The sequence below is a fragment of the Furipterus horrens genome, unplaced genomic scaffold (assembly GCF_987537825.1).
Source record: "Furipterus horrens unplaced genomic scaffold, mFurHor1.1.pri manual_scaffold_4, whole genome shotgun sequence".
Taxonomy (NCBI): domain Eukaryota; kingdom Metazoa; phylum Chordata; class Mammalia; order Chiroptera; family Furipteridae; genus Furipterus; species Furipterus horrens.
In genome coordinates, this window is record NW_028327174.1 from 79,717,917 (window position 1) to 79,745,571 (window position 27,655).

At 36.9% G+C, this 27,655-nt stretch overlaps 1 protein-coding gene across 3 annotated transcripts in view; it reads left to right on the plus strand.

Moving 5' to 3' along the window:
* The window catches only part of TMTC2 (transmembrane O-mannosyltransferase targeting cadherins 2), a 396,110-nt gene that overhangs the window by 307,427 nt on the left and 61,028 nt on the right, over positions 1 to 27,655 (plus strand). For all 3 annotated transcript variants that reach the window (XM_090273677.1, XM_090273679.1, XM_090273678.1), the window contains exon 10: positions 22,750 to 22,864. In XM_090273677.1, the coding sequence (XP_090129803.1) occupies positions 22,750 to 22,864 (115 nt within the window). The remainder of the gene's footprint in view (positions 1 to 22,749; positions 22,865 to 27,655) is intronic.

The window sequence follows — 27,655 nt, forward strand, 5'->3', positions numbered from 1 at the left end:
TATTATTGCTGTGGCTAGTACTTTCAATACTATGTTGAATAAGAGTGGTCTTGTTCCTTATACTAAGGGAAATGCTTTTAGTTTTTGTCCTTTGAGTATGATGTTAGCTATAGGTTTGTCATATATGGCCTTTATTATACAATAGCCAAGATCTAGAAACAGCCCAAGTGCCCATTATTAGATGCGTGGATAAAAAATTGTGGTACATTTACACAATGGAATACTACTTGGCCATAAAAAAGGAAGTCTTACCATTTGCAACGGTGTGGACAGACCTGGAGATAATTATGCTAAATAAAATAAGCCAGTCAGAAAAAGACAAATATCGTATTATCTCTCTTATATGTAGAATCTAATGAACAAAATAAACTAAAGAACAAAATAGAAAGAGAGACATGGATACAGGGGAACAGACTGACAGCTTTCAGAGAGAGTGGGTTTGGGGGACATTGATTTGTTGTTCCACTTATTTATGCATTCATTGGTTGGTTCTTGTATGTGCTCTGACCAGGGATTGACCCTACAATCTTGGCATATCTGGATGATGCTCTAACCAACTGAGCTACCCAGCCAGGGCTAATTTGATGTAGATTGAAACAACTTAAATCAATAACCATTTGCTTTAAGGTACCGGCTATATATAAATACAGGCAAATTAGAATTCATTAAATATTAAAGACAAAAACATTAAAAGTTGCAAGGGAGCAGATTGTGATAAAACCTATTCAAAAGTGCTCTTTTATGTACACCTTGTTTTGTTTTTTTTGTTTTTTTTCTTTTCCCTTTTACCTCTTATCCATCTGTTTCTGTGTAAAGCTTTTTAGCCTCATTTTCTTCATTGATATTCTCTCTGGGTGATCTTTATTTCCAAAGGTTTAGCTATATAATGACAAAGTCCTGAACCTCTTCCTCCAGCTCAGTATTTATCAAGTATTATTCTAGATGTAGGGACATGGTGAGGAACAAGATAGGTTCCAATGGAGACTGCAGACTGGTGAGGATGCACAAATCGTAAACATACTGATTTAATTACAATTGCAATTAGTTTTAAAGGAGACACAGTAAAATTAGGTGCCTTACCTGGGTGTCTGGGTTGCAGGAGAACTATGCCTGATGAACTTACATGTGAGCCATACTGGAATGATGAGGAGGAGCTCACCAGACAAACGTGTAGAAAAGGGGAGGTGAAATGAAGAACATTAAAGAACAGAAAATGCTTGAGGCAAAACGGACAGCATGTGTCTGGGGACCAGTTCAAGGACTAGGACCATATCTAGGAGCTAGGAGAAATACATTCTGGCTTCATAGAAGGGGGGATATCCATATTACGAGAGCTGTCAGGTTATAAAATGATCGCTCACTGAGGGTTTTTCAAGTGTGGGTTTATGAGGACATAAGAAATAATTCAAGCATTAACAAAGAGCATAGGGCTGGTCCAGGCAACCATAAAATCATTTCTAACACTGAGGATGTTCTTGGGCCCACAGAGAAGTATAGACATTTTAAAAACTATAATTATCTGAATTGTTATTATTTGGCTCTCCTGTCATTTTAGATTCCTGAAAATGTCTTACTAGTATACATTTATTGAACACTTTAACATCATACCTAGTGTTTTTTTAAAACCATCATCTAACCCCTGTGAGGTAGAAGTGAATCCCAACTACATTTGTCTGAGATATTGGAAGTTCAGAATTCTCAGGTGACTTTTTGAAATCAGAAAATTTGAATATATATAATTGGGTAAAAACTTGAAAAGTCCAGCTCTTTCAACTTTTAAGTCCAAAATCTTACGCTAATATTGTATTAGTCTGTTTTTCTCCAGGATGGGTTGTATACTGTTAAATGTTATTTTTAAGATAAGTACTGGAAGAAATTGTTAAAATTATGTTTGATTTTTCATCACTAAAGAAGCAGCTTAAAATATGGGTTAAATTGTGCTTACTTTTATTATTCATAATTAAAACCGGTTAGAAGATGATGATGAACTGACATTAGTTGTGTTGTAGCATTTCATTTTTAATCATTTCTGAAACTGCAAGAGCAATTTTTTAAATTAAATAATGAACTAAATAATGGTATTTTCTTGATTAAAAGTGAAAATACTTTATCGGTGTTTGCATATTTACATTGGAATTGCAGTGATATTCACCGCTTAAGAGCAAAACGTTTTGTGAAAATGTCATGTTTAGTGTCCCAAGGACAGCACAGGAATTCACAGATATATAATTAGAATTGAATATTTTTACATGTTATTTCACACTATTTTACTTCTTAACTATGATTTTTTGTTTTAAAATTCCCTGTTACTACATTGTGTCTACTAATTTAAATACTATTGGGTGTTTATACCTGTGTGTGTTTTATGTGAGATACTTTCAAAGCCTTTTGGATTTAAAATTTTCCTATGTGTAAAATGGGACGAAGCAAGGAAAGGATTCTCTAAGCTTATAAGCAAAATAATGAAGGAAAAGTTAAAAAATTAGTGTTTTCAAAAAGGAATATAATTAAATGATAGGAAATAATTTCCATGAAAGTAGCTCAGTATACTTTAGATATGGGAAACTTTGTAAAATGACAAGAGAAATAGAATACAAAGACCAAGGTGTGTGAACAAATAATGCCCCAAAGAGAAAACATAACAGGTTTTAAAAGATAAAAGTACCATTTTATTAGAAATCAAAGACATTTAAATTCAAATAACAATAATTCCCTTGGACTTCTCTAGCTCTCATTCTCAGTAATTATTCTCTTGATGACATATCTTTAAAAAATAGAAGATTTTTTAAGTATATTTTATTGATTATGTTGTTACAGTAGTTCCAATTATTTTCCCCTTTGCTCCCCTCCGCCCAGCACCCCACTTCCCTCCAGCAATCCCACCCCCTTAGTTCATGTTCATGGGTCATGAATATAAGTTCTTTAGCTTCACCCTTTCCTATATTATTCTTGACATCCCCTGTCTATTTTATACCAACCAGTTATGCTTCTTAATCCCTGCACCATTTCGCCAATCCTCCCCCTCCCCTCTCCCAGCTGATAATCCTCCAAATGATCCCCATACCTATGATTCTGTTCCTATTCTGGTTTGCTTATGTGGATTTTGTTTTTATTTTTTTAGATTCAGTTGTTGATAGTTGTGAGTTTGTCATTTTAATGTTCATAATTTTGATCTTCTTTTCCTTAAGTAAGTCCCTTTGACATTTCATATAATAATGGCTTGGTGATGATGAACTCCTTCAGCTTTACCTTGTCTGGGAAGCACTTCATCTGCCCTTCCATTCCAACTGATAGCTTTGCTGGATAGAGTAATCCTGGTTGCAGGTTGCCTTTCATCACATTGAATACACTTGCCAGTCCCTTCCTGGCTGCAAAGTGTCCTCTGAGAAATCAACTTATATAGTCCTATAGGTACCCCACTGTAGGCAACTCTCCGCCTCTCTCTTACTGCCTCCAGGACTCTCTTTCTATCTTTCACCTTTGGCATCTCATTCATGATGCATCCTGGTGTGGTTCCTCTGGGTCCAGCTCACCCAGGACCTCCGTGCTTCCTGTATGTCCATCTCCTTTGCAAAATTTGGGAAGTTTTCCTCATTTTCTTCAATTCTTGCTTCCTCATTCTGCACTGGTTTACTGTTTTTTTTCTTCCTTATATTCCAAATCATTGATTTGAACCCCAGTTTCCTTCCCTTCACCACTGGTTTTGTGTGGATTTTCCTTCATTTCACTTAACATAGCCTTCACTTCTTCTCTTATGCATTTGCCGCAGTATTCAAGCATGTCTGTCAAGCCTGTGAGCATCTTTATCACCAATGTTTTGAATTCTGCATCTGTTAGATTGTCCATCTCATCTGTTAGGTTGGCTATCTACTTGTCGCTTAGTTCTCCCACTGGAACCTTAATCTGTTCCCCACTTTGGCCCATACTTCTCTGTCTCCTCATTCTGACAAACTCCTATGTTTGTTTGCCTCCGTGTCCCAGGTAGAGCTGTAGTTCCTGTTATATTGTAAGGGGCGGAGCCTTAGGGATTCGTCAATACAGGGGGACCTGTTTCACCACCTTGTGGTGCTGTGGGGGGGGGGGAGGGGTTCAAGACGGAACAATGCCACCTGCCCAGCACTCCCCCCTTTTTTAGGCACTTCTCCCACTTCCGTATGGGACTGGTGCCTCTCTAGCTGTTGCCCTAGCTGTCGTTCCCAGAATGGGTGGGTCTGCTGACATTCAAGGACCGTGGGGGCCCTTTAAACAATCGGACTCTGCTGAGAGACTGGCAGTTTCTGCCTCCACCCCAACCCCCACTGGTCTGCACAGTCAGAAGCAATGAGGCTTGATTTTCCCCAGTGCTGGGATCATGAGTTTCCAGGTCCGGTGAGGAGCTGGGAACACTCCCCAGGTGTCCCTCCTGACTTTTAAAAACGTGTGACTGCGCTTTCTGCCAGCCCGACACTGCCGCTGCTGCTGCCACCACTGTGTCCTCTCCGCCCAGACTCCGCCCCTCCTACCTGTCTGGATGAGTATTTCTTCTTTATATCTTTGTTTCCTGGACTTCCATGCAGTTTGATTTTATGGAAGTTTTGGTTGTTTCTAGTTTTGAGGTAGTTGTATTTCTTCTTAGTTGTGGAGGGAGACCCAGTGTGTCTGTCTATTTCTCCATCTTGGCCGGAAGTCCTAGAAGTTTTTTTTTTTTTTAATGTTTAAGATTATCAACAAAGATAGTAATTGGACACAGCATTGCTCTTTGTTTGAGGCAAAAATAGGAAAGTATCTAAATGCTGAAAATAGGAAATGATTAAATAGAAATATTTCTACTTGATAAGCTATTATAAATTCTAAGTTAAGTTTATAAAGAACATATAATGAGACCACTGCCTATGTTACCGTAAATGAAAAATGGTCATATTCTACCATATAACTGTGTCATTAAAAAGTAAAAGCAAAACAAATAATATTAATAATGGATGTTTAGCTTTTTGGATTTTTTTAGTCATTTTTGGGGGCAGGCTTAATGTTTTTATTTATTTTACATTTCCTTAATGAGGTCATTACTTTATGAAGAAATGTATACCTTAATAAAATGCATAAGAATGAGTACCTTAATTTATTGTTCAGATAGTTTGTAGAAAAGATAGCAAGAAAATTATTTCAGTAACCAGATAATTATCTAAAATATATTTACCAGAATTCAACATGTAAAATTTAAGATAAACATTGTGAGAAAGAAATAAAAAGTAGAGAAAAGGATTTTGCCCAAATTTTCTATTATAGTCCACGATTCCATGATCAATTTATTCATCAAATACAATAGTACAAACATTCACAGTATTTTTGTGTCCTGAGAAATTCACATAAAGCATCTCATTTAATTCCCACAAAAATTCCAAGTGGGAAAGTCACCTGTCTTCTTTCTACAGATGAACAAAGTGAAGTCAGCAAGGTAAATTACTCAAGATTTCAGTGCCAGTTTGAACCAAGGCACCCCTGACTGCTATGCTGCATTGTCATTCTCTTTTATGTCAACATACAAGATGGATGGAGATTTATTTTATTTCTACCCATGGATGTTTTATTGGTAGGATATAATATGTATCAAATATAATGTGTGTTGGGAATCGTTTACCCTGTATTTTCATTAGGGGTATTCATAGGCAGAAGACTATTTCTGTTTATTGTACAAAATATAGACAACTCAAGGACCAAAGTTCATCAGATAAGACAATCTTTATCCATCTGATAATTTTTTCTCTTTATTCTGAAGACATAAAGGACCTGAAAGTAAGATGGTGAAATTTTTATGGAATTCATTCATTTATGATAACCATTCCATTTTTAGTTCTACTTGAATTTTCTTTTGGAAAGGTGAATGAGTAAGAATTGCGTATACATATAATATTTAATGGTTTGCATATACTATATTGACCCTTTAAAAGTTATTTTCAATAACTTTTGTCATGACGTTATATAAGATACTAATTAAAAAGATAAACATACCTTATAAATTTTCAGTGTTCACAGTGAAACTAAAACCCTTACCCATAATATGTCAGTGTATAATACCGGTATAGTGTATACTTGGAGGCTTATTAGTATCTTTCATAAAACGCATTTAAAAACTGACTAATTTTGATGATAGCAATCAGGTGTCACCTAGTCTGGCATCATGCAAATGAGTACTTGTTAGCTGTGCAACTTTAAGCAAGCATCTTAAACTGTCAGAGCTCACACTTTCTCATGTGTAAAATACTGACAGCACCATGCTTTTGAGCTTCTGAGATGACATCAGTTCTGTCCCACTGTCTTAGTCCGTTCAGGCTGCTATAACAAAACACCACAAACTAGGTGGCTTATAAGCAACAGAAATTTATTTCTCACCGTTCTGGAGTCTGGAAGTCTGAGATCAGCGTGCCAGCTTGGTCAGGTGAGGGCTCTCTTCTGGGTTTCAGACTTCTTGTGTGCTTGCGTCATGCATGTGTTAATCCCATTTATGAGGGCAGAGCTCCCCCCGATTCCCACGTCCTAAAACTATCACCTTGGGAGTTAGGATTTCAACATACAGACTTAGGGAGGACGCAATCATTCAGACTATAGCACACACCGAGTTTTATTATAACTCCTCAAAAAAGTGAATACTATTATTATTAAGTATATGTATAAGGATTATACATATACTTAAGTATAAGTAAGTACATATACTTAAGTGTATTAGAATGATTAAATGCACTCAAGTAATATGGTGTGACCTTGACTCCAGAGTTCTGAGAATTTACATAAAGAAAACTGCTTGGTGTACACTGGGCACATCTCTGCTCCTTTTTACTGGTGTTATTATTGAAGCTCAGAGCTCAGCAGTTACGTTTCTGACCCAGTGCTGGGTGCTTTTGGGTACATTTTGTCACTTCAGTCATCACTCTTTCACAGATAAACAATTTAAGGGACCAAGAGTGTGACATATTGAAGACTCTAGCCCTAGTAAGTTGTCAGAGCAAGGATTTGAATCCCATCTGACTTTTAAACCCGTGATATGTTTATGGTTTGCCTTGAGCCTTCAAAGATTTTCTCTTACTAAGTATGAGCCTGGGGGATCCCCAATGGTGACACAGACCCAGAATGCTGATATTTGGGAGACCTGCTGGTGGAGAAACCCAAGGAGCCCTCCTGATCCTCTACTTGAAGGCCTCCAGAAGGAAGGGCAGCCGTTAGGGCAGGGAGAGAGCCTGCAGGGACAGAGGGAAGGAAGGAGCTCACATGGAGACACATGCAAAAAGAAAAAAAGAAAAGAAAAGAAAGACAGGAGGTGAGACTCCAGACCTCAGCTTGTGTGGTTTACTTACGCTGTCTGATTTCTTTCTTTTGATGACACAGCAAGATTATCCCTGTTTAAAAAATGAGACTTATGGCTCAAAACCAGAGTAGCCTTGCTCCAGGGATTCCAACACTGACCACTGTGCCTCATACAAAAAGGTGGTCAGTCGGAAAGGATAGACTGACATTCAGTTACTTTCACTCCACTCGTGTCTGGTCTCATTTCTGCTTCCATTGTTTTCTTTTAAATTATTTATAACTACATCATGCTTTGCTAAGAAAAGGTACAGTTGAGTACTTGTCTTAGTCCATTTGGGCTGCTAAAACAAAATACTACAAACAGGATTACTTATGAACAACAGGGATTTATTTCTAATAGTTCTTAAGGCTGGAAGTCATAGGTCAAGGTCATGGTGCTGGGAGGTTCCCTATCTGGTGAGACCTGCTTCCTTATTTCTCATTTCTCATAGACCTGCTTTCTCCAGACATTCTCCACTCTCCTCAATTGTTCAAAGGGGAGGGGAGCTTTCGGTAGTGTCTTCTATACAGGCAATAATGCCATTCCTGAGGGTCTCACGCCTGTGACCTAAGCACCTCTCAAAGGCCCCCACCTCCAAATACCATAGACTTGGGGGTTAAGATTTCAACATGAATGGGTGGAGGAGGAGGCCAAAACATTCATACCATAGCAACAATTCCCATATATTCTTTAGAATCTGTCCTTGTGTAGGACTCAAGAAGCCACAAAATCAGGATGGTAAGAACTGAATTAAATTTTGGATTAGGGAGTAAAGAGTGTAATGGATTTCGGACAGCGGGTCATGGATCTGGGAATGAGGCATGCCCTGACCTACTGCCGATGATCTCCCTGAGCATGTTCTACCTTCTGCTAACCTCTCTGCTCCTCAGTTTCTTAATGTGGAGATGACCACTGTGAGAATTCATTTACATTTTATGAAATAACTAGCATGTAATATATGCTCAGTAAATTGTAACAATGACCAGTTGTTATTTAAAATTATAATAGAAGCTCTACTAATGTCCTGGAGAATGAATGAATTATATAGAAAAAGTTTTTGAATGAGATATAGAAATTAGAGATAGAAATTAGGGAAGAGGAGACAATAAAATTTAGGATTAAAGATAAAGGGGACTCTTTACCCATCAACATGCAGGCAAAACCAGAGAAAAAGGGAATAATTGCTTGCAAGAAGAACAAGGATGATAAGTAACGAGTAAGTAGGAAGAGAGAGAGAGGAGGTAGGGAAGAAAGAGAGAACTAGTAGAAAAGATCAGACACAGAGACAGAGACAGGCTGAGACTGTTTTTCCATTGTTAACTTATTTCGACCTCGCTATTAAGAGCAGAAATTCTTGTTTGCATTCCTAATTAAGGCAATTGCTCCCAGTTCGTGTATTCTGCTGTTCACTCCTCTGTGCCTCAGTGGGCACATCTGTAAAGCAGTGCCTCCAAAAGCCCATGGAGATAGATGGCTGGGAGCACTGTGAGAAGACTGAGCTCTTCTTAGGAAGAGGTTTTAAGCTCTTTGAGCCACCTCTCCATTCTCATTACTACCCTGTGTAATTAAGTCTCAGGAGTCAACCCTCCTTTCTTAGTGACTTCAGCACTTGTGCGTGTCTACCTCTTCTCTTCCCTTTCAATTCCCTTGTCTAAGAATGCACAACGTCCTCAAACAAAATGAGGCTACTCACCTCTGTGTCTTTGGTTAGGTTGTATTCCTCACCTATTTAATAGTTATGCCTTTCTTTCCCTTTGTGTGTTTCCCTTAGGTGATAAAACTAAGATTGTTGAAAGCCTAGCATGAACTTCTCTTCCTTGATGCAGCAGACTTGATTCCTATTTGAATTTATATATTACTTAAAACTCTAAAGATTTGTATTGCTTTTCCCCTCCTTGTCCCATCCCCCATTAGTCTCTCTCTCTCTCTCTCTCTCTCTCTCTCTCTTATCTTTTCAATTCCTCCCGGATCTCCCCTTCTTTCCTTGCCCCCTACTTCCCATTCCCCATGGGACTGTCTCTATAAATCCCTTAACGGTTTTCTGGTACCTCATACCCCTTTTGGAAAGAGTCAGGGGAGAAATAAGTTCACTAAAGCAATGCAAACCTTCCTGGCCTCCTTTTCAGTTGAGCACAGAGCCCTGGACTGATGCTGTTCCTCTCATCTCCCTTGTACTAGATACATTTCATGCCATATGTCCAGTCTAGGGAAAATCTTGGTCTCATGTTCATTTAGGGAAAGGTCAATGTCTTCCCAGTGTCAAAGTAAGGGGTCTAGATTGATGTGCGGGTGTCCCTTCCTTGTTCATCCGGTGCACTTTTTTCCTTGGCCAGTAAGTACGGAATACCTAAAACATTGGATTCCAGTAAACCACAGCCTTTATTAACTCAGGCTGCCATGAACAAAAAACACAAAACAAAACTAATGGAAGGGGAGAGAGATTGGTTTTAAAGAGTGAGAGTATTCCTAAAATTCAAGATATACTCATCAAGAGAAATGCTCAACAAGCCTCTCTTCAGAGAAGCAAAGGAGAAGATCCTCCTTGATATTTGTAGTTCTCTCAGGTATAATTAGCATCTGTTAACAAGTAACCAACCTTTGTTTAGCAGTATCTCCTTGGGACCACAAGTCTATAAAACCCGACCATTGTGTTTTCACACACTCTGTCTTATCGGGAATGCATTATTCACCTCCCAATAGGAGAAACATACATGAAGACATGGCCTCAGTTCTACTTTACCCACCCATCTCGTTACCATTAGGTGTCACCAAGGCCAGTCAGCCCAAATATTCCTGCCGTGGCTTTTCCCCGGCTCCAATGATCTGAGTCTTCAAAAAGTCCTCAAGTATACATGATTTCTTCTGGATGCTGGTAATGTTTTTTGTCGTGATCTGGCTGCTGATTATGGGACCGTGGCCATTTTGTGCCCTTTACTTTATGCATATTCAATTTTAATTACAAGTTGAACAAAACCAAACAAAAATTCACCTTCATCCACCTGTGATGCACTTAGCCTGTGATACTTTGTACTTCCATTTTCAAATTTATATTCATTTTGTGGTTCATGTATATCCATGATTTCCTCTTCCCTCTACTAGAATGGAACTACTTCAAGGATAATGGTTGCATTTATTTTTGTATCCCACAGTGCAAGTATTACTATATCTTGTGTATACTAGGCATGATATACTTTCTTAGATTGGATATATTAAGCTATAGTAGCTTCTTAATTTCTCAGACATTGAATTTATTCACAGCACAATGAAATATAATACATTTTAGCCAAATTGCATAGTTTGAACTGTTCCAGAATTAAGATATCTTTCAAGTTATCATTGGGAGAGCCAAGGTGGCAAAGGAGTAAGTGGAAGCTACACGAACCTCCTCCTAGAACCAGTGTGGAATTACAAATAAATTGTAAAGAAATCATTCTGAACAACCGAAGGAACACTAGCTAGAGAGAATATTTATAACCAAGGACAGACAGAAGAAACCACCTGGTAGGGAGTGTGGAGGAGGCAAGAGAGTTTCCATGGGCAGCAGCTGAAGTTCTGGAGGGATATTTCAGCGGCTGGGAGGTTCCCCCTGTGAAGTGTGGGGCCTAAACACCAAGCTGGGCTCCCCAGCCTACAGTACCAGAACTGGAAAGGAACCCAGATAGTATCCAGCTATGAAAAGCAGCAGGATATCTGTCTGTGAAGGAAAGATGGCTAGAGATGCAGAGAGCCTCTTAAAGGGCCAGCCCACAAAAATTTGTTTGCAGCTACATACCCTGGGCTCCGGCAGAGGGAGGGCAGAGTGAGCTAGGAACACTTGAGGAGAGTCTGGGGTTGGTGACTCTGGAGAAGGAACTGAAGAAACAGCTGCCAGGATCCCTGGGATGAGTCATTCCCCATACTGCAGAAGCCATCTTTCTCAGGCAGGGCACTCCTCTCCAAGTGACATTAGCCTGAGAGGAAGCAATAGCCCTGCCCACAGAAATTACTTCATCTCACCCTATGATACATAAGCAGAATGCTGCTTACAGCTTAAGGCTATATCACTAATTAATTTAACAACAAAGGTGGAAAATACAAAGAAGCTGCCAAAATTGGAAGACAGAAACAGACCCTAAATGAAACAAGAGAATTCTCTAGGAGAACTAGATGAAACAGAGGCAAGCAATTTATCAGATAGAGAGTTTAGAGTAATGATTATAAGGATGCTCTACATCATGAAAAAAGGACATAGAAATCATTAAAAAAATAAAAAAGACCAGTAAGAAATAAAGAATGCAATATCTGAAATAAATAATACACTGGGAGGAATAAACAGTAGGTTAGATGAAGCAGAGGATCGAATCAGTGATTTGGAAGACAAGGTAGAAAAAAAAAAAAAAAAAAACCCAGACAGAGCAGCAAAAAGAAAAAAGAATTTTTAGAAGAATGAGAGCTTAAGAAACATTTTGGACAACATAAAGCATAATAAGATCCGCACCACTGGAATATCAGAAGGAGAAGAGAGCGAACAAGGGATCAAGAACATATTTGAAGAAATAATGACTGAAAACTTCCCTAATCTGAGGAAGGAAAAAAGACATACAAGTCTAGGAAGCTCAGAGAGTGCCAAACAAGATACATCATAATTAAAATGACAAGGCTTAAAGACAAGGAGAGGATCCTAAAAGCCTGTAGAGAAAAGCAGGTAGTTACCTACAATGGAGCACTAATTAGACTGTCATCTGATTTCTCAACAGAAACATTTCAGGCCAGAAAGGAGTGGAGTGAAATATTTGAGGTGATGAAAAGAAAGGACCTACAACCAAGGCTACTTTACCCAGTAAGGCTCTCATTTAAAATTGAAAGAGAAATAAGGAGCTTCCCAGACAAGAGAAAAGCTAAAGGAGTTTGTTAACACCAAACCAGTACTGCAACAAATGTTAAAGGGCTTGCTTTAAGAAGAAGAAAAAAGAGAAAAAAAAAATCTAAAGAAAATAGTCTAACAATAAAATGGCACTAAATATGTATCATCAGTAATCACTTTAACTGTAAATGGCTTAAACACTCCAACCAAAAGACATAAGGTACGCGAATGGATAAGAAAATGAGCTCCCTATATATGCTGCCTCCAAAAGATCTATCTTATATCAGAAGATACACACAGACCACAAGTTAAGTGAGGTAAAAATATATTTCATGCAAATAGAAAGGGGAAAAAAAAAAAAGCTGGGGTGGCAATACTTTTATCTGACAAAATAGATTTTTAAACCAAGACTATACAAAGAGACAAAGGACACTACATAATGATAAAGGGAACAATCCAACGGGAGGATATAACCCCAGTAAACATTTATGCACCTAACATAGGAATATCTAAATATGTGAAGTAAATCTTGATGGATATGAAGGGAAAGATCAACAGAAATACAGTCATAGTCAGGGATTTTAACACCCCACTGACTTCAATGGATAGTTCTTCCAGACAGAACATTAAAAAGGAGACAGTGTCCTTAAAGGACAAACTAGGTCAAATGAATTTAATTGATATCTTAAGAGCATTTCACCCCAAAGCAGCAGAATATACATACTTTTCAAGTGCACCTGGAACGTTTTCTAGGAGAGACCACATGTTAGGGCGCAAAACAAGTCTTAATAAATTTAAGAAGGTTGAAATAATATCAAGCATCTTCTCTGACCGCAATGCTATGAAACTAGAAATCAATCATAAGAACAACACTGAAAAACACGCAAAGAAATGAAAGTTAAATAACATGTTATTAAACAATGAACAGGTCAATAAGGAGATTGAGGGAGAAATCAAAAGATACCTTGAAACAAATGAAAGTGAGGACACAACAATCCAAAGTCTGTGGGACATAAGGAAAGCAACCCTAAGAGGCACATTCATATCATTACAGGCCTATCTTAAAAAAACAAGAAAAAGCTCAGATAAACAATCTATCTTCACACCTAAAGGAACTTAAAAAAAGAAAAACAAACAAAGCCCAAAGTGAGTAGAAGGAAGGAAATAATAAAAATCAGAGCAAAAATAAATGAAATAAGAGTCTAAAAAATGATACAAAATATCAATGCATCCAACAGCTGGTTCTTTAAAAAGATGAACAGTATTGACAAATCTTTAACCACATTAATCAAGAAAAAAAGAGGAAGGACCTCAATAAATGTAATCAGAAATGAAAGAGGAGAAGTAACAACTGACACCAAAGAAATACAGAGGATTGTAAGAAAATATTACAAACAACTGTATGCCAACAAACTGACAACCTGGACAAAATTAATAAATTCCTAGAAACATACATTCTTTTAAAACTAAATCAGGAAGAATCAGAGAATCTGAATACAGTATTCCCTCACTTATCGCGGGTATTACGTTCTAGACCCCCCTGTGATAGGTGAAAATCCACAAAGTAGGAACCTTACATTTATTTTAGTATTTATATATATTTTAAGACTTTATAAACCCTTCCCACACACGTATAAATGGTTCCCAGTTCCTTATTAACCTTTCCCACTCCCTTATTAACCTTTTCCACACTTTTATAAACACTACTTATATTCTTAAACATATTCTACACTCGTAAACCTATGTAACTTTAACAACATACATATATAGTACTGCAAAATCCTGTGACATAGCAAAAAATCCACAATAAATAATTAAATATAATATTTTTAAAAATCCCGTGATACAGTGAGGCCGCGATAAGTGAACCACAATATAGAAAGAGGGACTACTGTAGACAGATTACACCTAGTGAAACAGAAGCAGTATTCCAAAAACTCCCAACAAACAGAAACCCTGGACTGGATGGCTTCACAGTTGAATTTCACTGAACATTCTGAGAAGAACTAATACCTTTCCTTCTCAAATTAATTCATAAAATTCAAGAGGAGGGAAGGCTCCCAAACTCATTTCACAAGGGCAGCATTATCCTAATTCCAAAACCAGATAAAGACACTACAAAAAAAGAAAATTATAGGCCAATGTCCTGGATGAACATCGTTGCTAAAATCCTCAACAGAATATTAGCAAGCCATAGTAATCAAAACAGCCTAGGTCTGGCATAAAAAGAGACACATTGATCAATGGAACAGAGTAGAGAGTCCAGAAAGAAACCCACACCATTATAATCAAGTAATATTCAATAGAAGAAGCAAGCACATACAATGGGCTAAAGACAGTTTACTCAATAAATGGTGTTGAGAAAATTGGACAAGTACATGCAGAAAAATGAAATAGACAATCTTCTTACACCACATGCAAGAGTAAATTCAAAATGGATTAAGTACTTAAATGTTAGACCCAAAACCATAAAAATCATGGAAGATAACATAAGCAGCAAAATCTCAGACATTGCTGGTAAAAACTTTTTATTGGATATATCTCCCCAGGGAAGGGAAACACAATAAAAATAAATAAACAAATGGGACTACATCAAAACTAAAAAGTTTTTGCACAGCAAAGGAAATCATCAACAAAATAAAAAGTCAATCCACAGAATGGGAGAACATATTCACTGATACATCTGATAAGGGGTTAAATATCCAAAATTTGTAAAGAACTTGCAAAACTCAACACCAAAAAGCAAACAACCCAATTAAAAATGATTAAAGGACCTGAATAAACACTTCTCCAAAAAGGACATACAGATGGCCACCAGATATATTAAGAGATGCTCAACATCACTAATCATTAGAGAAATGCAAATTAGAACCACAATGAGGTACCATCTCACACCTGTCAGAACTGCTGTTATCAATAAACCAACAAACAACAAGGGCTGGTGAGGATGTGGAGAAAGGGGAGGGAACCCTTTTGCACTGTTGGTGGGAATGCAGACTGGCTCAGCCACTATGGAAAGCAATTGGGAGATAACATCAAAAAAGTAAATATAGATCTGCGTTTTCCCAGTGATCCCACTCCTGGGAATATATCTGAAGGAACCCAAAACACTAATTTGAAAGAATAAAAGCCCCGTTATGTTCATTTTCGTGTTATTTACTATTACCATGATATGAAAGCAGCCCAAGTGCCCATCAGTAGATGAGTGGATAAAACCATTATGAGACGACATTTGCACAATGGAATACTACTCAGTCATAACAAAGAAAAAAATATTACCCTTTGTGACCTGAATGGACCTGGAGGACATTATGCTAAGGTGAAATAAGCCAGTCAGAGAAAGACAAATACCATATGATCTCACTCATATGTGGAATCTAATGAACAACCTGAACTTATAAGGAAATTGAGGACAGACTCATAGATAGCAAGATGATAGCTACTTGGGGTGGGGAGGTAGGGGGTGGAGTTATGAACAAAAAGGAAAAAGAGCTCATCGACATGGACAACAGTGTAGTGATTGCTGAGGGGTGGTGGGTATAAGGGGACTGAATGGTAATGGAAAAACAATAAAATAATACGATAAAATAGAAAAAATAAAATAATAAAATAAAATATAAAATGAATATGAAGCCCTGAGCGGGGGGGGGAAGGTATGATTGATGTCTGGATTTTTTATATACCAAGGGAAATTGAGAGATCTGAACCAGGGATGCCATGTTGCTCAAATCTAAAAGGTACCGTTCCTAATTGATAGAGACTTCACTGTGAATGACACCCTTGGAAATTGTGCAATACCCAGCATGTGTGGCCATTCCCTGAAGCCTTGCCTAAAATCCCTGTAAGGTGAGAGGATTTGAATAGGCAGATGCCTGGTGACCTGTGCTGTTAGATTCTAACTCTTAACTTGAAGATGAAACAGGTAGCCACATAGCGATATGATTGGTTAATTAGTCCTGTTATTGGACATATATTTATTAAATCGCCACAATGTGCCAGGAAATAAGAAAATGAACCATTGCGATACTTGGGAAAGAGCCTTCAGGAAGAGTCTAAAGTAGGAGTCCCTGTTCCCTCTATGTGTTAGACAGACAACACGAGGTCAATGGAGATCGAATATGTGACCAAAAGGAAAGGAGTAGGAGACAAAGGAGATGAGGTGGAGAACACAGATGCGGACCTGGGGAAGGAACCCTGTGCTGACTAGATTAGATTGTGTAGTCCAGTGTAATGATTTGCACTTTCCCTGAATCAGCTGCCAGATGACTGGCTCTTCCACTTTAACAGGACCACTCTGACTATTGTGTTGAGAAAATCCTGTAAAATCAAGAAGTGTGGAGGTCAGTCAGAAGGTTACTGTTGTAATCCAGGGTGAGATGATGGCTTGAGACACGGTAGTGTTAGTAGAAGTAAAACAATTCTTGATACATTTTAGTAATATGATATTCTCTCCCAAGGGTGACTGTTTTACTTCAAATGCTATGTGCTAGTTGTTATTTTATAAGTAAAACTTTTATTTGCCTTTGCACATTTTTAAAGTATATTTTATTGATTATGCTATTATAGTTGTCCCAATTTTCCCCCTTTGCCCCCCTCTGCCTGGTACCTCCCTTTCCCTTCAGCAGTCCCTCCCCCCCTTAGTTCATGTCCATGGGTTGTGCATGTAAGTTCTTTGGCTTCTCCTTTCCAATACTATTGCATCCCCCCTGTCTATGTTGTACCTTCCCATTATGCTTCTTAATCCCTGACCTTTAAAACAATCTTTGAATGGTTTTCCCTGAAAAGAATTTTATCATACGTGTTACAGATTATTTTAGCTCCTTCATTGAACATAAGGTCAATTTTTTCATAGTATTTAGTAAGAAATACCTGTCCCAATAATCTAGGGAGTTTATATGTAGAACTTTTACAAAGCAGCCCTTGAACCAGTAGCTTAAGGCCAGCCTACATTTTTATGGATTTCTACCTTTCAGACAGCATTTTAAATCCAGGAATTACTGAGGGATTGATCTTCACAGGATTGTCGTATTGAACTGGTAGTAAAAATCTACTGAGTAGTTTAAATGATTCAGTTACAGAATTGTCCAGAAAGAAATTGTATCACTTTAAATGCTGAAATAGTTAAATCCAGAATCCTTAACTGCTTTTTCCCTCTTTTTTATTTAGCCTAGGGGGAGACTCACACTCTGCATCTGGATCTCTAGAGAATGCTTTTTCTTTTTATATTCTCTTCTGTTTCTTCCTACTCAAATGTCTTTCTTTACAATTGCTCATCTCATTTTTTCCTTTTTTCTCCCTTTAATTTGAGACAATTAAATAAGATTATGATAATTAACTTGGGTAGACAAATTACAAACCAAAGAAATAATGGTAAAGTGTGATAGCACTATACACCCACGAGGGCAAAATATATTTTACTTGAGATTTTTGTGGTTTCTTTATTTGAAATCCTACTCTATTATGAAACACAAAGAATGTGTTTTTCTACAACATGTGAAAGAAGTGATTTCTCATGTAGCTCTTCTGCATATGTGGGATAAAACTCTTAAATCTCCTTATTTTCAAAGTTTGAAAGAGTAAACTTATATTTAATGAGTATGTCTTATTCATACATCCATATCTTTTTATCAACACACATACATATGAGCAGCCTGGTAATTGTGCCTGTGATATAGGGAAGGGCACGGCACATGCAGTTCATTAACCTGAAGCGCTCATTTGAACTGGTAGCTAACCCCAGACATGGAGTCCAGAATGTTGTGCAAAACATTTATTTTGTTCTTTTCATAAGACACTGGTTTTCAGGCTGTGTGCACTGGACTAGCAACATGAGCTGGGAACTTGTTAAAAAAAATCATAGGCTTCCCCCCATGTCCACTGAATCTGAAACTGTGAAGAAAGGGCCTAGTTCCCTGTTTCAGCCAGTCCTCCAGGTGACTGATGTACCCTAAAGCTGGAGAACCACCGGGCAGGGGGACCTCTAAGGCCTTGCAGAATCTGTTCATGTCAATAGACTCCCCTAAGTGCCTGCCTTCCTCAAGTTTTCTTGCTTTTCTCTTCTAACCATCTTTACTCCCTTGGTGTCCTGACTGCATCTTGTAGTCACACTCCCTCTCGGAGCCCCAGTCCCTGCTCCTACACGCTGGGCCTCTGGGCCTCGGGATCCGGCTCAGCCTTGGTTGGTACGACAGTCGTCGTCGTTGGCAGCCGTCCGTCTCGAGAGACGATGGTGTAGCTTCTTAAGAGTCTATCTGCACCGCCGAGAATGGCTGTGCAGTCCGACTCGGGAGTGACACGGTATCTGTCTCCTCCCGTGTTGAATCGACATCTTGCGATGACGCTGGAGTGTCCTCTCCAGTGAAGCTGAAGCTACAGAGCCTGGGCAGGGTGATATGGAGGGTCTGCTGTTGCCCATGCAGCAGACCCCCCCTCTCTTCGCAGCTGAAGGGTCCAAGGGAAAGACGGAGTCAATACAGCTTGGCTTCAGGTGCGCCGCAGGAGTTGCTGGTGTTGACTACAACGTCAAACCGCCTTAGGGACTCCGGCTCCGGATTTTCTGTCGGGGTTTACTCCCTTAGCCTTTCCCCTGAAGAGGTATGCCGCAAGGCAGCGGAGGTTTTTTGGAGTCAGAGTTTTCCTGGCTGGTTTGGCTCAGTGGATTGAGCGTCGGCCTGCGAGCTAAGTGTCGCTGGTTCGATCTTCCAGTCAGGGCACATCAGAGAAGGTACGACAGTAGCGCTTTATAATGTTAAGTGGAGAGAGCCTGTTTCTTTCCTACTAATATTGGTCACTTTCCCCTGCAAGGATTCAATGCGTTATTGTGTAATGTGATTCACTTTCCAAGAGCAATGAAGATGAGAGGATTGAGATCCGCATCCTGCCGCATATACTATAAATAGGGTGTCATATTGCGACAGTGTGGTTTATAGCCCTTGTTCCAGCATAATAATGCCATTCCCTTTTATTCTTTTAAGTGCTTTGGTTTATACGGTAAGTTATTTTACGATGAATTTAAATCATAAGTAATTCTTACACTGTTGGAAAGTGGTCAAAGAAAGATTCACCAAGAAAGGCATGTTTTGGACATAAAAGTGAAAGATGTCCAGTTACAATAGGTAAGTAAGACAGGACTGGAGATGGGGATGGAGAAACATCTTATAGGCTGAGAGTTCAGGATGAATAAGGCTGTGAAGCAGCAGGGTACGCTAAGTGAAGCTTAAGTAGTTCATGGACACTGGAGCCTGTTTCTGGTGGGAGCAATAACAAATGTAGCAGGTTGAAGAGGAGTGATTTGTGGTAAAGTCTTCCAGGAGTAGGGTACATTTTGTTTCTTATTATCCCTCCAATAGCATATCAATTTAGGATTTTTTCCCAATATTTATTGAGAGGAAACCTAGTATATCTTTGTCACCTGATTTATGTTGGTTCTATGTATTTGCTTATTGCTCTATTTTTCATCAATTCTGAGCTATATTTCAAATAAACAATCATTGTAAACACAGAAGAATTTACTTTCACCTTTAGTTCAAATTTTCAAATTCAATTAAAAACAAGATACCAAATGATTTACACTCCATAGTTTTATGACTTACAGAATATTAATACTGGACTATTGAGATATATGGCCTATCAAGAACAGGATGGGGGAAATTATGCAAATATCTAACTGATATTTGTGTTATTGTTTTTCTGAATGTTAATATGATGAATGAATTGTGTTATAAAATTATTATATGGAAATTATTTCTAACTATTTGCAATAAAAATAAATTTTGTGCTTCATGTCAGTGTGGGAATTTGCAAACTGTTTACAAAGAGCATATTGCATGGCAAAGCTTACTTAAAGCACAAGTAAAAATTGCGATAAAAAATTTACATTTTATTATGATAAAATTGTGTGTTGGATTTGACACAAATAGTTAATGTTATCCTTCTTTGGTTGTTCTTTTTGAACCATTAAAGATTTGTTTAACATTAACAAAGCTTGAAAAGCTTTGCCCTGGGGCATGACATTGCATATAAACTCAGCTCTTAAGCTACTATTATTATCTTTACCACACAGACTTCTTGTCACTGTCCCTCTGAGGACAGTACAGATATCATGTCCTTTCTTTCTTTTTTTTTTACCTGAGCTAATATATCTTCCTTTCCTTCTGTTGTCCAGAATAACACATTTTAAGATAATAACTTTCATTATGCAATTAACTGTTGCACTTTTCTAACTATTAATAATAGAATACATTTCAGAGTTAATAGCTATTTGAAAAGGAAAAAGGACAATTAATAAATTGCTACATTATCTTTTGTTTAAATATCACATAAGTAACTAATATATTTATCAATGCCTTTAGGTAAATATGCTTTGAAGACAGGTAGCAATTAATATTAATTTTAATTTAAACAATCTATAAAAGCATAACTAACTGAAGAATGGGTTTAGTCTGGAATTCTTTATTGTTATATATAAGGAGATAGTAATTATTCAGTATGCTACACATTGTCTAATTCTTGTTCTATTTTTTTTAAACCATGTATACTTTAAATTGACTGACATATCAACATATTTGTAGAGTTAGCACATATATTATTTTCAGGAATGACGTGTTTTTCTATTCATAAATGTATCTATTTGCAACTCCGTTTTCTTAATAATTTTCTAACCCAACAATTTTTTGCTTTGGGAGATAAGAAAGACCCAGAATGTTAGGTGACAAACTAAGAAAGTGATATAAAATCTTTTTGTCACTTTATTTAAAAATGTAGACTTGAAATCCTAGGCTTATATTTTACTCACCATTCTTTACTAATTGAAGTTTAGAAATGCTCAAGTACAGGCTATGGCTGTGGTTTTGTTGCATTTCTTAAAGCAGAAAATTTCCCTTTATGTAATATTAACAACTGGTCTTTTCAACAATTTGTAATATTTATTGGATGAATCCTAATTAATGGGCTCTCCCAAACAGCCACATGCAAGGGTTTACCTTGTTTCTTTTTTTCTTTGTCTATGTGTAGTACCAAACTTGCAAATCACTTTTATAGCTATTTTTGTATTGTTAAAGTCTTAAGCTTTAAGCAAACAGGAAACCCCAAGCAAAAAGAAACAATTATTAGATTATAACTCTGTAAGCTTGTTTATTGCATGAATTGTTTCTGCCTATCTCTGTCCTTCCTTGATTTGGTTTTCTTTTGAAGAGCTGTATCAGATAAAGCTTAACTTCATTACTTTTAGTGTTATTAAATCCCTAGGTATAAAAAAAGCAGTGTATTCTCTCTGTTTGCATATTTGCAGTCTTAAAATTGGTCTCACCTTCTATGTTGTTTTCTTTGCTTCTACAATATAATTCTGGGATAGATTTATATAACAATTATTGCGGTACAGTTTTAAAGACTTATGTGACTCTTATCTGCAATAATTTTAACCTTGCAAAGCTAACCTGAAAGTAATCTCAAAACTCTGAATCACTTAATATTTCTCTCATATTCGTTAGTCAATTTAATTAAGCTGACCTTTCTGTTTTTTTTAAAATTACTATTATTTAAATAGAAGAAATAAATAGATCTCAATATGCATAGTCCTGTTTGTGCATGTGCATCAGAGACAAAAGCTGTTTTAAAGAACCAATAATTAAAATAAACTAAGTTCATATTTGGAATTTTTTTCTACAAAGGAGCTATCATCCTATGAGCTCAGAGAGTCATAGCTAATAATGAAATTTTATACTATGGATGCAACATATATAATGACTATATAGGTGAATGGTTAAACCTCTTGATTGGTAGCTTACTGAAATATATTACACCCGAGCTGTCGATTTAGCAGTGGAACTAAAAGACTGCCTTAAACCTTACACTTTGAACATTAGAAAACGTTGGTAATAATTTCACAATAGATGTCTAAATCAAACCATCAAGGTGTGCCTTAAATTTACACAGTGATGTGTGTCAATTATTTCTCAATAAAAATGAAAAGAAGAGGAAACATTAATCTCCCCTTTAGTCTTTAAAATTTTTAGTAGTTTGTACATTTTTACCTAACAATATATATTTAATTTTATTTGTAATATATCTGTTGTTCATTTTATTTCTTCCTTCAACTGTCTATACAGGATGCTGATTTCAGAAAAAAAAGGGGGGGGGGTCACCTTTCTTGTGTGCCTGAGTGGATTGAGTGCCAGCCTGTGAACCGGAAGGTCCCCTGTTTGATTCCCAGTCAGGGCACATGCCTGGGTTGCAGGCCAGGTCCCCAGTTGGGGGTGTGTGGAGAGGTAACCAATGGATGTATCTCTTGCACATCATTGTTTTTCTCTCTCTCTCTTTCTCCATTCCTTCCCTTCTCTATAAAAATAAATAAATAAATAAAATCTTAAAAAAAAAAGGAAAGAAAAAGAAATGGTTAATGTACCAGGTAGATATCCTGCAATAATGAGAAATATGACCACATAATGAGCATGTAGGTGTACAGCACATGTAAATCTTCCGTACGTATCACATGGATTACCGTTTTTATATTTTTCTCTACAGCAGCTCTGTTTGTTTCACAGGATTATTGTTTTCTAAGTTGAAGCTCACCTGCTTTCATACTTTGCAGGTCAGTTTCTTCTGGAAGAAGCTCGCCTCATAGAAGCAGCCGAGATGGCAAAGAAAGCAGCTGAACTGGACAGCACAGAGTTTGATGTGGTCTTCAATGCTGCCCACATGCTCAGGTTAGTTTCTGCTCCTGTACTTTAAAAAGTCCAGCCTTGTGGCTTTGGGAAAGCAATTAATTATACAATTCCCCATCCTGCAGCCTTATTTCACATTCATGAAGTGAGTTATTGTGTTTAGCCATGTTACAATCATTCAGGGCTTTTTTTTTTTTCCATTCTAGTTTATGTGCACATTATATAGGGCATGCAAGCTTTCAGGACTCCCTGAAAATTATTGAGACCTCCTTTCCCCTTCCCTTCAAAAAGTATTAGCCATAAAATACAAAATGAGAATTGCACAATTGAAATTAATGACTGTCTAATTAAATATCTCCAAAACAAAACATTATGTCAGTCAACTGCATCTCGATATTTGTGGGGGTTTTGTTAATTACATTGAATGTGCCATGTGGATACATTTTATTAGGTTTGATAGTGGAGAAGATTATCGAACGCAAATATACTTAAGGACTATCAAATTCTCAAAATGGCCCTATAATTAGCACTGTTGCTGTGTATAGAAACAATATATCTTTAGACCATTTAGTGCTTCTGTTTTCAGAAAGATGATTAGAAATGCCTTTAAAATAATAGTGAAACCATTAAAAGGCAGATCAATAATTTTTGTTGTGAATATAAAAAGAAAGTCAATGCTTCCTTAAGTGGGGTTTTAGGATAAAGGAGAATGTTTTCTAAGAAACTGACTTGATTTGTATAGTTGTTTAAATGTAATATTTGTTCTCTTAGAAATATGGATAGCCCTTTTCCCATACTTTTACCTAAATTTCACTCTTATTAAATCACCTAAATGCTTCATTAGGTGACATTCATAGCAGGGGCTCAATGCGTGACTTCTAGAGATAGGTTTTTAATTATATAGATGACTTTATAAGGGAAGAAAAATAACAGAATTGGTTCATGTTTGTGTGGATTTCAAACATGAACTTTAAAGAAATGTAGAGGAAGTATTTTATTTTTACGTTTTATTTTGAGATCATTATAGAGTTCCATGCAGTTATAAGAAATAACACAGAAAGACCCCTTGTACCATTTACTCAGTTTCCACAATGATAGTTTCTTATAGAACTACCATACAATATCAATATTAGAATATTGAGAGTGTTAGAATCCTCTGGTCTTATTGTGTTTCCCCGCTTTACTTGTGCTCATGTGTGTGTGTGTAGTTCTATGCACTTTAATCACCTATATGGCTTTTGTATCCATCACCACAGCCAAAGTACAGTTCTCATCATCACAAGCATTACATGTGCTGTCCTTTTATAACCACATATTTCCACCTGTCCCTGTACCCCCAGGAACTCATTGTTAAATCAGGTTTTATGTATTACTTTGGACTTATAATTTGAGACTATGTAACTGTATCTCAGTGGCTTCCCACTTGGATTTTTATGTTTTAAAAAAGAAATTCAAAGCCTATTTAAGAGGAAAGAGTGTACCATGAATTTTCTTTTGAATGCCCTCACTCCACAGCAATACTTAACCTTCTAAAGCTGATACCTACAAAGAGAAATCAGGATTTCATTGACTGTTGCTATATTTGTAAAACTGTGGTCAATTTGCAAGAACCTTCAATGGAAAAATAATTTCTAAAAGACATCTTAATTTGCATGACAAAGTTAGGTACTGCATTAGGGAGAGAACTTCTGGTTCTTCATGAATAAAACACTATGCTTTTAGTCACGAAAAGCCATTTGTAAGGATGGAAATTCACAAGTTTCTACAAGCTAATTCATCTTAATCATAGTAGATGCTTTCATCAATAAGATGTTTTGATACATATTAAATCAGTACCTAAAATTCAAGGTCTACCAATGGAAACCCATTATAAGAACATTACAAAAAGTGTCCTTGTTAAATATATCACTTGTAACTTTTCCTTAATAACCCTTGTGCTAGAAACCAATGGTAAGTTTTTGTTATACATTGGCAATGTGGGAATATTTATGATTTATTTTTCAGGACCTTCTCTCTCACTCTTGGCATTCTTCATTCCTCATTAGGTTGCAGTCAGTCAGCACCTTCCTATATGTATTAATTGCAAGTATGACCACAGCAGCCTGGCCATATTCTTCTACTTGTGGCAGTCCCCGAGAATGTTTTCAATTCATTTTTCTGTTTTTCAGTTCTGTCAAATTCAACTATATCTTGAGTGCTTACTGGCAAACTTCTTTCCCTATAAATCAAGAACATTTAGGACTTGGTTTGCTAAAAGGAGTATGAAAGCTTATGGGTTTTTGCATGAATGCAGCCTTATCAAAATGGTTAGCTATCAAGATTTTGCCTATTGAATGTTACATATAACATTTCCCCTGGGGATGTAAAATTGTTATAAATTGAATTTGATATTAATTCTTCCCTCAAGAGCTCTATTCTCTTCCAAGTTATTTAGGACACAAAATTGGAAAGGTTTGGTGACTAACTGGTTATGAAAGAAAGGACAGATGTCTCCCTGGCTGTGTCTTGGTTAGCTGAATTAATGGTTTACCTGATATTCAAAATTTCAAGATATGGTTTGAGGAAACTCATTTAACTTCTCTTCCTTTGGCTAATTCCCAATAAAATGAACCAAATGATCTGTTAATAAGAAATAACTCTTCATCCCAAATGCAAAAAAAGAAGAAAAAAGAAAGAAAAAGGAAAACATTATTCTGTATAGATGAGATGAGATTGCAGGAGCTGAGAGTCTGCAGCCACCCATGAAGGGAAGAAACCTTTATCTTACGGGACCTTCAAGGGGCTTGAAATTTGAGAAGTTTCCAGCAGATCCATTTCAGCTCTCAATAATGGATAATGATCTTTCTCTGTAGAAAGTTTTGAAATACCTGATTTCAGTTTGGCAGTTCAGATAAGAATGACAAATTAAATGTATTTAAGTAAAGGGCCCTCATCAAAGCAGTGAGATTTACAGTAAATACTAATAGAACGTCTATTAGTCATGATAGCAAGAAGAATCACAAGAATACTGTGTGGTGGTGGAAGTATTAATTCTCTTTACCAAATATGCTTGGGCTTTCACCTTCGAGAAGCAGTAAATTGCACTTTCTGGCTGATTGCCGTAGTGAAGACTTCATGAACCTCATTTGGGCCATTGAATGGTGTGACGTGATACGTGGCACTTTTCTAAGAGCCGTGCTTTCCCCTTTTTCTGACGTGGAAATTGTGGAAATAGACCCCAAAAATGACCGTAGGCAGACACCTCCCTTTTCACCTGCTTTATAATGAGAAATAAACTTCTATGTCTTACTTCACTGATAATTGGGATGTGTTTCATAACTCTAGTGTAGCCTCACCAATCTGAACTATTGATACAGTATATACCTGCAAAAGGAGAAGTAGTAGTTGGAAAGAGAAACAGTACAACCTCAGAAAAGATTATTAAGAGATTAATAGGATCTCCAAATTTATAACTGCAGTGGATGCAATGTATATCTGATCATTTAAATAAAAACATTTTCCCAGAAGTTAACGGAAAATACTAAAAACATGAAAATGATAAATGAGAGGATAAAAGATTGCAGGATAGATTGAGAACACCATACATGCTCATAATTGTATACATATTTGCAAAATTATATGTGGTGTATAGGTGTGCATATATAGTTACATACATTTATATTTAGTATATGCATAGTATGTGCTATATAGTTTTGTCTGTATATATGTAAATATGTGTATATAATTAAATGTACATATGTATATGTAAATTTATATATGCACACATTTTGTATACAGTAGTCCCTCTCTATATCATGGTTCACTTATTGTGTCCTCACTGTATTGCAGGATTTTTAAAAATATTATATTTAATTATTTATCACGGATTTTTTGCTATATTGCAGGATTTTGCGCTACTGTATATGTATGTTGTTAAAGTTATGTAGGTTTAAGAGTGTAGAATATGTTTAAGAACATAAATAGTATTTATAGAATGGGGAAATGGTTAATAAGGGAGTGGGAAAGGTTAATAAGGGACTGGGAACAGTTTATAAGTGTGGGAAGGGTTTATAAAGCCTTAAAATATATATAAATACTAAAGTAAATGTAAGGTTCCTACTTTGTGGATTTTCACCTATCACAGGGGGGTCTAGAATGTAATACCCGTGATAAGTGAGGGAATACTGTATATAAATAGAAAATTTCTGAAAAGCATAGAGCAGGTTTCAACAAATAGAGAAAATGTCCAAAATAGAATGAATGTCTTCAGTCACCATATTGAAAGCAAAATTGATGAAAATAGATCTGTGTCTAAACTTGTCTTCACATATGGGTCACAGTTTTGTTGCAAACTAAATTCACTCTTGCCAGTATTTATTATTTAATAGATATTCTTATTAAAGAGAATTCTGTAGCCCCAAAACTCTCTCACAGGCTTGAGAGTGGTCTACACATCCAGAAATAATGCTGAATCACCTTGCTTTCTCTGGGACTCAGCAGCTTTTACAGTCTAGAGCACTGCCACCATCAGGCATGAGGGACCAAGCAGATTGAATGCCACATTCATTAAAAGATCAGTCTCCTGGGCACAGTGCTGTTCTCCATTATGCTTACTTCCGACTTCCATTCTCTTGAGGTTGATTCTGAGTGGTGGAGCTTCAGCTGTGTGTTAGAACGTTGGCTGGAATAAAGTGGGAAGATGAGGGAATTTCTGGCTTCTGTCTTGTTTGTAAAGGTGGGATCCACATTGCAGCTAATTACCCAATATATTTATAGGGAGGGTGATCACAGATGTTGAGTGGCCTCACATAATGAGCGTTGACTATTTGTGTTGACATTTTTAGTACTTCAAAT